At 38.6% G+C, this 16,089-nt stretch overlaps 1 protein-coding gene across 1 annotated transcript; it reads left to right on the forward strand.

Annotated features, from left to right (window-relative positions):
• Positions 1–438: 438 nt before the first annotated feature.
• On the forward strand, positions 439–1,784 carry LOC123661487 (ATP-dependent (S)-NAD(P)H-hydrate dehydratase-like). The gene is made up of 2 exons (XM_045596442.1): positions 439–708; positions 1,014–1,784. Exons 1-2 carry the CDS (start codon positions 454–456, stop codon positions 1,734–1,736), a joined length of 978 nt encoding a protein of 325 aa, XP_045452398.1. The 5' UTR covers positions 439–453; the 3' UTR covers positions 1,737–1,784.
• Positions 1,785–16,089: the final 14,305 nt, after the last annotated feature.

Raw genomic sequence — 16,089 nt, forward strand, 5'->3', positions numbered from 1 at the left:
AATTTTTGCAAAGTTCAATTGTAAGTGATAGACTTCACTTGTGCAAATTAATAATTTTGTAAACTGTTTATGTATCCTGAATATACTCACAATAATTAAATTATTTTTAACAAACAATTATTACTTTTAGATTTTATTACTCATATAATCTTATCATGCTTACAACGTCTTTGAATGACGTGACGTAGTAGGTGAAAAAAAAATCATTGCTATCAATGATACTTTAGTCTTTGTTTATACTCGTAAACTTTTACAAGGTCAATATCATCACGTTGATATAATTATATCTTGATTGTATTGCAGACACAGTTAATATCTCGGGAAAACAAACTAGTTCCAACTTCTTTGGCAGTTTTAGTTAACTTTCTGGAGTTTCAAGAAGAAAATAGTTTTATCTTTGTTTTTATTAGTCTTTTCATTGGTATATTGGTGATATTTTAATTAAAAATAAAAATGTTAAAAATTTCATATATGTATTTTTTAATAATATTGACGTTAGAGTTTATTGAAATACAATCATTAGTTTTACAAGAGTGCTCAGATATAAATGTAAATAACATAAACAAAAATATTCTCCTAACTCTTACAAAAGCATCAATTCCAGAGTTGGAAGGCAAAAGAAAAGGAGAAGCTGGAAAAATCGCTGTTGTTGGTGGTTCTATAGAATATACGGGAGCACCGTATTTTGCTGCCTTATCTGCCTTAAAGGTACATCAATTTATTAATAAGTTACATAAACTAATGTAATCACAATATTTATATGGTTAGCTAAGTACAGCTAACCATTTAAATATTGTGATCCAGGACTATTTATGGTACTTAGTACCATAAATAGTCCTGGATCACAGATTACATAGATTTATAAAATAGGTACAAGTACAATTAAGCGGTTTTTATTACCGATTTTATCATGGCTTTAAAAAAAGCATAAAATCAAACTAATATATAACGCTGTTGTAGGTTTATAAAGTGTTTGTTGAATATATGTAACTATCAATATTGAATATTTCCAGGTCGGAGCGGACCTAGTTTTTGTAATTACTACGGAAGATGCAGCACCCGTAATAAAATCTTACAGCCCGGACCTAATCGTTATTCCTTATTCGTCAAAAAACATTTCCTCACTTCTTTATAGTAAAGATGTTATAGTTTTAGGACCGGGCTTAGGTCGGGAACTAGAAGGGTTGAACTTAGCATACGACGTAATTAATATTTGTAAGGAATTGAAAAAACCTTTGGTTATTGATGCTGATGGGCTTTACGCAGTTTATAAGAATATTTCCGTAATTAAAAATTATCCGAGCCCCGGAGCTATTTTAACTCCTAATAACGCAGAAGCAAAAAGATTGAAAGAAGCTATTCCTGAAGCAGATAATCAATGGTACAATTTTTGGGGCGACTATGTGACGATCTTAGAAAAAGGAGAGGCTGATAAATACCATTCAAATTTAAGGAAGTTTGACTGGTTTATAAATGAGGATGGCTCTGGTAGGCGAGCTGGTGGACAGGGTGATATATTAGCTGGTTCGTTGGGAACTTTCCTAAATTGGGCACTTAAAGCAAATCTTTGTGAAAATGATCAATCCGTTGCATTAGCACAAAGTGTAGCGTCTTTTGCTGCTGCCAAATTTACAAGAGCATGCAATTACAAGGCATTTGAATTGCACGGTCGAAGCATGATCGCTTCTGATATGTTAAATGTAATTCATCCGACTTTCGATAATCTTTATACGTAAACCTAAATGAAAACATATCTTAAATTAAATTTATTTCCTTACCTGATACGTTTTGTGTTTTTTTTTATGATTAAAAATTTATAACCAAATTATATACGTTTCCTAAAAGTCAATTTCACGAACAGTAGCGTCTGAGGCTTTATTAATTTATATTATATACGATTCAGTCTGTAACACCCCACTGCTGGGCATAGGCCTTTTTCTCCTCCTAGGGGTAGGATTGGAGCTTAATTCACCGCTTTGCTCTATTGAAGGTTGGTGGATATGTTCCCTACTACGAGTAACGACTAACGATCGTTATCAGATATTTATGATAACAACCGTAACCGACTATTTTATGTGCTCTCCGAGGCACTATAGGGAAACCCACTTTGTTTTTAACGTGGGGAAAATCGTTATGGATACCCCATCAGCGTGGAGGCATCGGAGAGATTATGTCAAACTTTTACTAACCAAAAACCACCATGTGTCAACCGCCTGAGTGGAGCGAGATGGTGTCGCGCTAGTATTCGCCACTGTTGTCCCAATGTTGGTGACAGACGACGCAAGAGAAACTGAGGAATCCCAACGGAGAGAAAAACAACACAACTCAATTTGACCCGAGACCCAATAGGGTAACTCTCAGCTAGTGGGCGTATCCTCAGCCCATAGAGTAGAATAAATATTAAAAGGAACCTCAGCCCATGGGGCCGAAAAGAAATCACCCGGTACGTACTACCTACGATACAAATAGACTTTGACAACAGTAAGTACAATGTGTCAGTGGGACCTGCTTGCCCTTGTGGCTACCTACCACATCGAACTATTATTACATAAGTAGTAATAGTAATTCAATGAGGCTACAAGATAACTTACCTGATACCGATACCTTTACCATTTAACCTTACCGATACCTTTACCTTAAAAATACCTTCACCGTTCATAACCTTAACCATTACCGTTACCAAGATACATTGACGTGTTCGTGAAACAGAAAGCACATAGCTCTGAAAAGAGCTGTTTTAATGTCCGTGAAACAAGATCGTTAGCTCTGAAAAGAACTGTTTCGAAGCACACCATGCAAGCGGATACACCAGCAATTACATGCACAGAAGTCTTCGAGCTAACTCGCACGTATTCTTCATGATGATCTTCACGAAGTACAATCACGCCGCCGCCGAGTGAAGTACACGTCAGAGATCCGTTCGCCGCGCCGATCGCCGCCGAAAAGGGCGAGACGCGGGAACGTATGATCTATTTATAGATATCGCTCCGCGCTACCGTGCCTCCGACTCGCGACGAAGCGCATGAGTAATCGACAGCGGCACGCGCGGAAAAAGAGATAGCCACGTGCGGAAAAGAGACGCAAGGCTTAAATAATAAAGATCTGCGATTGGTCATAAATCTCATCAACTATTGTAATACTTACTTTTTATTATTAATCATTTTATATAAATATTACCATTTTTTACGTAAATATATTCGATCGACACCTTCTGAGAAGACTTTTATTTCGACCCAACAATAGTCCCTAAACCCTCAATTATTAACTGCAACTTTAAAATTAATATATGCGAATAGAAATATCCACGTGTGGTAGAATTCGAAGATAATAAAAGTATAATGAGTCAAAAAAATTTACGATCGGATTCTGTCATCATCAAATAGCGTTATCCACAACTTGAGCCATTACGCAATACTTGACAGTGTTGTGCAGTGTAACGCAGAGACCATGCTGAGACCCTCTGTATTGGTAAATGGAAAGAAAACAATATTAGAGATTGTTATAAAAATTTCATTACAAAAAAGTGCAAATTGCCGCAACATTACTTTATTACCGCATATTGTTTAATCTGTAAATATGTAATTAATTTATCTCAATTGTCAATTAAGTGTTATAGCTATAATTCTGAATTAGTAAATTTTATTTTGATATTTTTTCAAAGTTAAATGGTGAAATTAAATAATAATAATTGCAGCAACCATTTTTTAATTCTATTAAGACCTGCATGCAACTAGAAGCTACAATTAATGAATGGCAATAAATTTTATAGAATGGATGAGAGAGATAAGAGATGATAAAGAGACCTACCCCACCCCAGCCTGCAAAATAATGATATTTGTAATAAAAAAAAATACTAATTGATAGATTTTGAATAGCTCAATTCAACTACGTTGTCCTTTTAAATTGCTCACCTCAAATTATATAATTAAAAATCAAAAAAGTCGTTGAAAAATATTCTTTTATCAATATTTTCAAACTCCTATATCTTTTGATGTATACAATATTTTAAATTGCTCAACGTGTTAAAACCCTGCTCAAGTTGCATTTATAATTGCTCAAGTACAGATTTGAACAGCTCCACTTTCCTTAATTTTTAAATAATTATATGTTTCGAACAAATTTAACGTTTATATCATAAGATAAGGTGAGCGCTGCGGATGCGCATAGATAATGATGGGAAGCCAAAAAAATTGCGGATATTCGTAATAAGAAGATGCTAATCGTTCGATTTTCAATAACTCAATTCAACTACGTTGGCCTTTTAAATTGCTCACTTCAAATTATTTAATTAAAAATCAAAAAAGTCTTTGAAAAATATTCTTTTATCAATAGTTTCAAACTCCTAAATCTTTTGATGTATACAATATTTTCAAATTGCTCAACGTGTTAAAAAACTGCTCTAGTTGCATTTATGATTGCTCAAGTACAGTTTGGAACAGCTCCACTTTCCTTAATTTTTAAATAAAATAATAAAAATAGTTTGAACAAATTTAACGTTTATATCATAAGACAGGTGAACGCTCTGCGTGCGCATAGACAATGATGCGAAGCAAAACAATTGCGGATATTCGTAATAAAAAAAATACTAATCGATAGATTTTCAATAGCTCAATTCAACTATGTTATCCCTTTAAATTGCTCACCTTAAACTATTTAATTAAAAATCAAAAAAGTCGTTGAAAAATATTTTTTTACCAATATTTTCAAACTCCTATATCTTTTGATGTATACAGCATTTAAAATTGCTCAAAGTGTTGAAGAACGCGTTTGTATGCGTATGCGCAGCGCTCACCTGTCTTATGATACAAACGTTAAATTTGTTTAAACTACACATATATATTTATTTAGAAATTAAGGAAAGTGGAGCTGTTCCAAACTGTACTTGAGCAATTATAAATGCAACTTGAGCAGTTCTTTAACACTTTGAGCAATTTAAAATATTGTATACATCAAAAGATATAGGAGTTTCAAAATATTTGATTCTTTTTTTAAAAATTTGATTTTTAATGATATATTTTAAGGTGAGCAATTTAAAAGGACAACGTAGTTGAATGGAGCTATTCAAAATCAATCAATTAGTATTTTTTTTATTACAAGTATCATTATTTTGAAGGCTGGGGTGGGGTAGGTGATAGAGAGCTTCAGATTTCGAACGTATGCATAGAAATCACAGAGTACAAATACGTAGAAAATAGGGCTGTGATATTTTTTAAAATATCGGATTCTCAATATATCGATATTTTTAAATACCGGAGTTTGATATATCGAAAAAATATCGATATTTCGATATATCGATATTTTTTTGATTTGATTTAATTGCCTTTGTTTAAAAAAAAAACAATCGTAAGTCGGGTCAAAAATAATTTACACAGTTTATAATTCAGTATATTTGTTAAAGAAATTGAATTAAAAGTGTATTAAAATGTAAGGTTTTAAGTAATTACTGTTCAATTTTAATAAAATAATAATGCGAACCAATGTCGTTCGAGTTGTTAGACTTTTACGATTATTAGGCACTAAAAGATTGATTATAGAAGCAATTCGTTCAGATGCCATAAATGTAGCAAAAGAAATAAAATATTTAACAGCTTTTTTTTAGTAAAATAATATTTAACAGCTATTTCCGCTGGCACAAAAGTGAAACGTTTAGTATCGATCCAAAATTTTAGTGCATTTAATTACTGAAATATTTGGTTGATCAAAATACTGCTTTAATTCAGCAGACGTTGTAACAAAAATTGTGACAAAAAATCGTTAGACAAACTTCTCAAGTGAATATTTTCATGTCTGTCCCATAATGATGAAGTTGTTTCTTTTTCTCTGCGTGGAGACCAAAGAGCAACACGGAGGGGAGTAGCCATGTACAGGCGTTCCCCTCTGTCAAGGTATAAGGCCAAATGGCCATATGCATGCAATAAAACTAGTTGCAGCCGCACTGATCACTAGACTAAATCTAGTTGCGCGATTGAATCAACGTCCTTCAAAAAATGGCAAATTGTTCTGTTTTTTGCTGCAAAAAAAGATCTGCCACGTCAAATTTACTAAAGCATGGCGTTACCTTTCATACGTAAGTATTTTTTAATCACATTATTACTTGTATACTTCTTTTAAACCTTTTTTAAACTTAAAAATTACAAATATTATCGGTCGTGTTGACTCGATTTGTTTACCAACACAGGCCGCTCGCCCTCATACAATATGCGGATCAGTCGAGCGACTGATCGGAGTCTATTTCCGAGAAGTCACTGTCACCGAGCGATAGTGTTGTTACCGGTTTGTTTGTAGATGGTTATCGATAAAAACGGCAAAGGCAAAAGAGGAGACAGACATTTTTGAGATTTTGATTTATTTAAAATATTATATTGCTAGCTTTTTTTAATAAACATAGTTATATAATAGAATTACATTAAATTAAATATAATACACGTATTATGAGTATTAATACATTTTACTAGAATTACTTACTGTAAACTTCGACCATAATGTTTTACATAAAAATTTGGCAGGTTTTCTAAAAATCCAAATTTAAGGGATACATGGAAAAAAAATTGTAATAACAAATTAACCTGGACGCCCACAAAAAATAGTGTAATTTGTTCAGATTATATCAATACCACTAACTTTCAAGTGTTGGCGAACAATAGAAGGATTAGTCGAGAGCACCAAACCAACACTAACGCCACACTGTTTTTGTCCTATAAGTTTTTTTTGTCTCATGTACAAGGTACTCAAGATATGGTTCACCTTAGTCATAATAGTGAAATGAAACTTAGATTTATCAACTTTGAAAATTAACAATGTCCACCCTTTCAGAGTCATCAACAAATCATTAAATCTAGCAGATGACTCAAAATGTATGTTAACTTTAAATCGTTTATTGTAGACTGGCATTGTTTGGCACAACAACGTTGCACCAAACGTATTCTGACATAATTATAATAGTTAGACATATGCTGTCGCGACACTTTTTAACCGACTTCCAAAAAGGGAGGAGGTTCTCAATTCGACTGTATTTTTTTATGTATGTCACTTCAGAACTTTTGACTGGGTGGACCGATTTTGATGATTTTTAATTTAATAGAAAGCTGATGTTTATCATGTGGTCACGTTCAAATTTCATCGAGATCTGATAACAATTTTTTTTAGTAACCTTTGATAACGCGTATATATTACGTATATTGTATTACTTAGCTATGTAACTGCAGTCAGTTTTTTTTTCGTTTGCGAGCAAATACAATTATTGTAGATAATGATGTGTTGTACAAAGTCTTACTACATTATATATTTCTATTATCATTAGTTTTTGCAGCGCACGCAATGTAAGGAATTTTTTAGGTTATTTTTTTATCCCTTGGGTTACATTATTGGAGTTTTAGTAAGGATCCTTAATATTTTTGAAAACACAGTATAACCTATGTCGCTCAAGGATAGTGTAGCTTCTCAACGGTGAAATAATTTTTTGAATCGGTCCAGTAGTTTCGAAGCCTATTCATAGCTAACAAACAAACTATCAAATCTTTACTCTTTATAATCGTTTATTTTACATGAATATGTTTGATTTGTAGTATATAATAAATTAAGTCTATTTTTATAATAACATCTTACCTTTGTATCACTTTGAAAACCTTATTTCCCTAACTGAGTACTTGAATTTATCGATAATGCATATCGACAGTTGGTACAACCACGGCTGTAAGCAACTTGTCAGTGTAGTTGCGTCGTGTCATTATACTGTAATGACACAGAATGTATCTATGTGTGTGTGAAAAATGTAAGTGTGATTTTAATTTAATATGTGTGAGTTTCGTACTGACAGACGATTATTTTTGTTTGGGAATTAGATATATGGAGTTGATTCTTTGTTCAGTTTCTTAAATATTACAGACTTAAAACAATTTAATAGTGTCCCTAATGAAAATGGGCGATATTTGGATTTAGTAATTAGCAACTCTCACTGTGTTGTGAGTCGCAATGATTCTCCTCTTACAAAGGAAGATGTCCATCATCCCACACTTAAGGTGAAATTAAGTATTGCTTATGATAGATCTACTTTTTCCACTCCTCGTAAGGTACGGTTATTTCGAAATGCTAATTATAATGAAATAAATGAAGTCATATCTGGTATTGATTGGTGTCATTTGCTTAGTAAAGGTGATATCTCTGATGCTATTAATTTATTTTATGATACTATTAACTCCATAATTTCGCAATATGTTCCAATAAAAACTTTAAAAGGCGATAAAAGGTATCCTTTTTGGTATACTAATGGTCTAATAAAAATAATATGTGATAAGTTGCGTTGTCATAGGCGATGGAAAATCTATGGTCGAGTATCTGACTACAACATGTTCAGCTATCTGAGAAACCGTCAAAAACAAGTCCAAATTGAGTGTTATGATAAATATATATATCAATCAGAATTAAAAATTAATAGGAATAGTAAATTTTTTTGGGCTTTCATTAGGTCTAAAAGGGCTTCAGTAAATATACCTAAAGATGTTTTTTTCAAGAATGAGTGCACCTCCGATGCAAGTAAAATATGTCAATTTTTTAACGAACACTTTAAATCTGTCTATTCAGCGCCGACTAACATTGCTAGTTCTTATGGGTCCCAAGGTAATGTGTCTTCTAATAGTAATTTGTCGTTGGGACGTATTGAGCTTACCGTTAATATTGTTATGAAATATCTCAGGCAGTTGAATGTTGATAAGGGTTCGGGACCGGATGGCTTGCCACCTATTTTTTTGCAATTGTGTCACAAATCTTTGGCTTATCCGCTTCTGCTTTTGTTTTCTATATCTTTACGATCGGGTATCATGCCTGATATTTGGAAACGATCTTACGTTGTTCCTGTGTATAAGTCTGGTGATAGGCATAATGTTGAAAATTACAGACCGATTTCAAAATTGTCTACTGTTGCTAAATTGTTTGAGAAAATTGTGTATGACAATATTTATCCGAGTCTTAGACCTTTCTTAATGAGTCAGCAGCATGGGTTTGTGGACGGGAGATCAACGGAGAGTAATTTGTGTGAGTTTGTCCATCGCGTTTCTATTGCCATGGATCAGGGTTACCAGGTGAATGTCGTGTATACCGACTATTCTAAGGCATTTGATAAGATACCACATACAATATTGATAAATAAACTAGAAAGAGTCGGTATACATGGCGATCTACTTCGATGGCTTTCTTCTTACCTATATAACCGTAGCCAAGCAGTGACAGTGAAAGGGCATGTTTCCTCTTTTGTGCCCGTTTCTTCTGGTGTACCCCAGGGCTCGCACCTTGGTCCTTTACTTTTCAATATTTTTATAAATGATATTGTTACGTGCTAGGGTTCGAAGAATTTGGAGAGAAAGACCTGCTGACTCTTTTCAAGACTTTATTCACAAGCACTAGGTTCAACAAAAAGCACTAGGTTCAAACACTAAGCACTAACAATGTCCTAAGTCGTAGCCAATGTCGTAGGTTTCACTGGTACCACTCTTGATCACTAGTTTTCACTCTTGAAGTCGCCTCGAAGATCGCTCAAACTGAACTGTACTCGCTCGCCTCCCTGCGGCTATTTATATCGGCCGACACGAGGCCCAGACCATTCTGGAAAGTTCGTGCATGTCCCCGGTTTTCGAGACTATACTTCTACAAAGTTCCACAGTAGTTCCTCTAACGCCATCTAGTATTGAGTAGAGAGTTTCATGCGGTCTCTGTCTTTGTGTGGTTTCAATGGTTGCCGCTAGATGGCGTTAGTTTCTTCGAGTGTTCGTAACACTACTCCCCTCTTAGAGATGCTCATCCCGAGCATCGTTGTTACTGCCATGGTAACGCGCCAAACGGTCTAGGTGTACCACTTTGAATGCCCCTCTTGATTGCTTTTGAATCCTGTAAGTCACATCATTCAGTCGGGTAACCACTTTGTATGGACCGTCCCACTTGGTCTGCAACTTTGGAGATTTCCCTTTCCGGCGGGTTGGGTTATGCAGCCACACCAGTGACCCTTCCTTGAAGCCGCTCGTGTTCGATTTCCGGTCGTATCGGGTTTTCATGTTCTCACTTGACTGTAAACCATTTTCCCGAACCAAGGCGTGTATATAGCGCATTTTTTCCTTTAGATCGCTGACATAGTCTTGTACGGTATTTGATTCCTCCGGTGACCCTCCAGTCAATAGGTCTACTGGTATTCGTAATTCTCTACCGTAATTGACATACGCCGGGGTAGCTTTTATGCTCTCATGCTCGGCAGTTCGGTACGACAGAAGGAAGAGCGGTATATACTTGTCCCAATCTTTTTGTTTGTCGTCTACCAATTTCGCCAAATGCCTCTCAAGGGTCTGGTTAAATCTCTTAACCATTCCATCAGACTGTGGATGGTACGCGGTGGTCCTCGTCTTATGCATGCCCAAAATTCTGCATACTTCCTGGAATACTTGCGATTCGAAGTTCCTGCCCTGATCGGAATGGATTTCTAGAGGCACGCCAAAGCGACATATCACTTCTTCGACTAACTTAGAAGCGACTGTTGTAGCTTCTTGGTTTGGTATGGCGAACACTTCGGGCCATTTGGTGAAGTAGTCCATGACGACCATAAAATACTTGTTTCCCGATTCCGTTACAGGAAATGGCCCCGCTACGTCAACTGCAATTCGTTCCCACGGTGCACCGACGTTATACAACCGCAGATTCCCACGGCTCCTGGTCTGTGGTCCTTTTACAGCAGCGCAAGTAGTACATTTGCGGCACCAATCCTGTACATCATCTCGACAATGCAACCAGTAGAATCGTTCTCGCACTTTTGTTAACGTCCTCTTGACACCCAGATGACCTCCTGATACGCCATCATGTATTTCACGGAGAATATCTGGTACTCTCGTTCTCGGGACAATTATTTGAAGGTGGAACTCTCTGCCGTTAGTCCTCTCCCATTTCCGGTAGAGTATTCCGTTTTGAAGTATCAGACTGTCCCATTGAGCCCAGTACGCCTTAGTGACAGCGCCAGTGGGTGCAACCTCACTCCAGATTGGTTTTACGTCACCCCGTTTCTTCCATGTGATGATGTGCCGAAGGTCGTCATCTCTTTCTTGAGCTTCCCTCATAGCATCACTCTCCCAGATACCCAAAGGACTTGTTCTTGTGAGCTTTAATGTTACTTCATTAGATTCTTGCTTAACACAATGTTTGCAGTCTTCCGGACACGGCCTTCGTGAGAGTGCATCGGCATTTCCATGCATCTTTCCGCTGCGGTGTTCCACCTTGAAGTCGTACTCCTGAAGCTGCTCAATCCATCGAGCTACTTGACCTTCTGGGTTCTTGAATTGCAGTAGCCACTTCAAGGCTGCGTGATCAGTTCGCAGTAAAAACTGTCTGCCGATGAGATACTTGTTGAAATTTTGTAGCGTCTTTACAACAGCCAAGAGTTCTCTTCTTGTCACACAGTAGTTTCTCTCTGGCTTGGATAAAGATTTGCTGAAATATGCAATAACTACTTCTCTTTCACCCTGTTTTTGAGATAACACCCCTCCAATGGCCGTGTTGCTTGCATCCGTGTCGACTATAAATCGACCTTCGGTTTGTGGATATCCCAGAATTGGTGTTTCACACAGATGTTTTTTTAGTTTCTGAAAAGAATCTTCACAAGTCCCATCCCAACTAAATTGTCGTTTATCTTCTGTCAGCCGATGTAATGGCTTGGCTATCTCTGAGAATCCCTTAACAAAACGCCTGTAGTATGAGCACAGTCCGAGGAATGCCCGCACTTCGGTTTTGTCCTTAGGGGTAGGCCATTTTTGGGCTGCTTCCAGTTTCTCCGGGTCTGTCTGGATTCCATCACTGGAGATAACATGGCCGAGATAACTGACCTTATTCCTGAATAAACGACACTTTTTTGGGTTCAACTTTAATTTGGCCCCCTCTATTTTAGCGAAAACTCGCTCCAAGTTTTGCAAATGGTCCTCGAAGTCACGGCCGACAATGATGACGTCATCTAAGTAGACTAAGCAAGCCTCTCCAACTAAGCCTGCTAGTACACACTCCATGAGTCGCTCGAATGTGGCAGGTGCATTGCACAATCCGAAGGGCATGACTTTAAATTGCCATAAACCTTTACCGGTCGAGAAAGCTGTCTTCTCCTTGTCTTTTGGATGAATTTCCACCTGCCAGTATCCAGATTTAAGATCTAGGGTTGAGAACCAATTCATGCCACTCAAGGTATCCAAAGTGTCGTCGATTCGAGGTAACGGGTAACTGTCCTTCTTAGAGACATCATTGAGACGCCTATAGTCCACACAAAATCTCGTGCTACCATCTTTCTTTTTCACTAATACAACAGGTGAGCACCATGGACTTGCAGACGGTTCAATAATCTTATTCCTTCTCATGTCCTCCAAAAGGCCTTCAACTTCTTTTTCCTTTGCGATTGGTATCCATCTTGCTCGTTGACGAATTGGTCTCTCGCTTCCGGTATCTATTCTGTGCTGGACAACCGACGTTCTTCCAAGGTCCCCTTCGTGACTGGAGAAGATATTCGCGTAGCGCTGTAAAAACTTCTTGGCTTTCATGCTCTGCGAATAAGTAAGATTACTCTTGCAGTCATCGAGTAGCTCAGTCACTAATTCGTAGTTGTTGCTCTTTGCCAAGCCTGCGCCTGTCATCGAACTGCACTTTTTCATCCAGACTACTTCTTTACATTTTCCAATGACGTCACTTTGTTCAAGCAGATCTCGCGATCATCAATGTTCAAAACCTTGACCACAGCGTTACTGCTTCCACTAACAAGGTTTCTCGCCGTCATTAGTTTTTGTGCCGATGTCTTGGTAGGTGTGTCTTCGATCAACACGCATCTGTTTGACTTTTTCTTTCCAGTTGTCGGTAGTTTCACCAACACCCGAGCTTCCGCTCTTCCAGGTATAATGACTTTCTTTACACATGCAACTTTCCCGCAAGCACCACCAAGAATGAAGATTTCTTCTTCACCACACTTGAATACCCCGTCAGTGACATTAATTCTGCAGTTGTGTTTCTTCATAAAATCCAAACCCAAGATGCAATCATCCATAATCTCAGCCACGATAACGTTATGAGAGTATGAGGACCCCCCTACATACATCGTAACTGACATTTCTCCCAGGACGGGTATTGGCTGACCGGAGGCCGTAAGAAGCCGACAGTTAATTCTCCTCTTGTGTCCCCTTGCGGCTTTTACCAGCTTTGGGTTCACTATTGTTCTAGAGGCTCCTGTGTCTAGAGTCATTTTGCAATCCGTCCCGTTAATAGTCCCCTGAATCGCAAGACTATTCCCGCTGCATGCCTGGGAGATAACAGTTATTGGGGCTTCCTCCGCGTCAGCCAGCACTCGCCCCTTAGTCCTGGCTTTTATTCGTTTCCCTGCTCCCGGGCAGGGGACGAAGCCCCTTGTTTCTTCAGCTCCTCTATTTGTTCCTCGATCCTTTTCATCCTTGCTATCTGGGTCTCCTTCTGCGGGCAGTTGAGCTGAAGATGGCCCCTTTCGCCGCACTTGTAGCACATGACTCCATAGCTTTTCTTCGTAGGAGCCTTGACCTCCTTAACTTCCTCAGAGACCTCACGGATCTTATGGGTTTGCCGTATGTCATGGCGAACAGCCTCTACCTCCAAAGCATGTGCCAATGCTTCCTTTAACGATGTATGATGACGAAGCCTCACTGCAGGTCTGACCTCCAGGTCTTTGATTCCGTCGACAAATGCTTGAACAATATTCGTGTCTACCATCTTGGTGTCTGCTCCTGGGTGTGCCTTCCTGACGAGTTTCTCAATTTCCAACGCCCATTGTTGTAGTCCTTCTCCTGAGCGTTGGACTCTGTCACGCAGTAGGGCACGGAATACGTGCTCCAGGTGTCGCTCCCCGTATCGGGATTCAAGTGCCTCCATCAAGTCTTGGAACCCGTTTCCTGTATGTGGCAGTGCTTCCAGAACCGATAAAGCTTGCCCCCTGAGCGCAACAGTGAGAGCGGTCAGGCATTGCTCTTCCGTCCATCCGTTGGCAGTAGCGACCGTCTGGAATTGTTGACGATAAGCGTTCCACGGAGTAGTACCGTCGTATGGAGGCACTTTCACTCTTGGTCCTTGCACCACTCCGGTACTTCCACTAGACATCGCGGCTCCCGTGGTTTCAAGGCGTACTACTTTCTTTTGTAATTCAGTGAGGCCGATTTTCACATTTTCAACATCCAATCCTAACCCGGTAACTCGTTCTTCCACTACGTCGACATCTTTTCGAAGCTTAGTCACCGCGTCACTAACATATTTTACAGCCCAAAGCGTTTTCTCTTGGAGCTCTTTTTGTTGCTCTTGTAATTCTTGCAATTTTAAACTTGTTTGCTCCTGTAATTCTTGCAAAGCACCACGAATTTCAGCCTTTTGTTGCTCTTGTGATTCTTGCAATTTGAAACTTGTTTGCTCTTGTAGTTCTTGCAAAGCACCACGAATTTCAGCCTTTTGTTGCTCTTGTGATTCTTGCAATTTGAAACTTGTTTGCTCTTGTGATTCTTGCAAAGCACGAATTTCAGCCCTTTGCAGCTCCATTAATTTAATTAAACTTCCTAATTGAAGAGCCACTTGATAGTCTGTAGAAGCTACGGTGTCGCTGGTGGGCGTGGTAAGGTGGGCGGGTCCGGTGGGCGGGGCTTGAGATATAGTGGGCGGGGGCCTGAGTCCGAGTGGGCGGAGCCTGACTCTGAGTGGGCGGGGCCTGAGCCCGAGTGGGCGGGGCCTGAGCCCGAGTGGGCGGGGCCTGACTCTGAGTGGGCGGGGCCTGTGCCCGCGTGGGCGGGGCCTGGTGGGCGTGGTCAGTGGGCGGGGCATGATAGGTGGGGTCAGTGGGCGGGGCTTGGTCCACGGTGGGCGGAGCTTGGTCCCCAGTAGGTGTGGCCTCCGCAGCTCGTTGCGCCCTTGTCCTGACGCCCTTGAAGTCCTTAAAGTCTTCTCTCGGAGTCAATGGCATCTCCAAATCCCACTTCTGACACCAGTTGTTACGTGCTAGGGTTCGAAGAATTTGGAGAGAAAGACCTGCTGACTCTTTTCAAGACTTTATTCACAAGCACTAGGTTCAACAAAAAGCACTAGGTTCAAACACTAAGCACTAACAATGTCCTAAGTCGTAGCCAATGTCGTAGGTTTCACTGGTACCACTCTTGATCACTAGTTTTCACTCTTGAAGTCGCCTCGAAGATCGCTCAAACTGAACTGTACTCGCTCGCCTCCCTGCGGCTATTTATATCGGCCGACACGAGGCCCAGACCATTCTGGAAAGTTCGTGCATGTCCCCGGTTTTCGAGACTATACTTCTACAAAGTTCCACAGTAGTTCCTCTAACGCCATCTAGTACTGAGTAGAGAGTTTCATGCGGTCTCTGTCTTTGTGTGGTTTCAATGGTTGCCGCTAGATGGCGTTAGTTTCTTCGAGTGTTCGTAACAATATACATAAAATTTTCGAGAATTCAGATATACTTCTTTATGCTGATGACATGAAAATTTTTAGGTGTGTATCTAATAATTCTGACTGCATACTACTTCAGAGTGACTTAAACAAATTGTGTTACGAGTAATAGTAAACATTTTGTAAACTTTGATAGGTGATTGTTAGCCTCATAAAGTGTATGTAACAGTGATTTAAATGTTTGACTTTTATTGTTATACATTTATTGTACTATTGTTTCGTTATATGAATAAATAAAAAAAAAAAAAAAAAAAAAAAAAAAACAAATTGTGTGATTACTGCTCAGTGAATTCTATGTATCTGAACATAAAAAAAATGCTACGTGATATCCTTTTCTCGTAAGACTAACACAATTAATTTTAATTATCAACTTAATCAAGAGACAATAACACGAGTTACCGAGGTGCGCGACTTGGTGTTTACATCGATAGCAAATTGACTTTTAAGTCACATATTAATTTTGTTACTGCTAAAGCATTCCGAATGCTTGGCTTTGTGTTGAGAGTGGGACGTGATTTTAAAAATGTCAGCACAATTATTCTCCTTTATAACTCTTTTGTAAGATCTATCTTGGAATACTGCTCAACTGTATGGAATCCATTTTACAAATGTCATGTTGCTCAA

The sequence above is a fragment of the Melitaea cinxia genome, chromosome 17, assembly GCF_905220565.1.
Source record: "Melitaea cinxia chromosome 17, ilMelCinx1.1, whole genome shotgun sequence".
Classification (NCBI taxonomy): domain Eukaryota; kingdom Metazoa; phylum Arthropoda; class Insecta; order Lepidoptera; family Nymphalidae; genus Melitaea; species Melitaea cinxia.

Excerpts from the sequence above, each read along its gene's own strand:
- LOC123661487 (XM_045596442.1), top strand. The coding sequence starts at position 454 with ATGTTAAAAATTTCATATATGTATTTTTTAATAATATTGACGTTAGAG. Across the intron at positions 709-1,013 it reads CTGCCTTATCTGCCTTAAAG|GTCGGAGCGGACCTAGTTTT; the intron begins GTACATCAATTT and ends GAATATTTCCAG.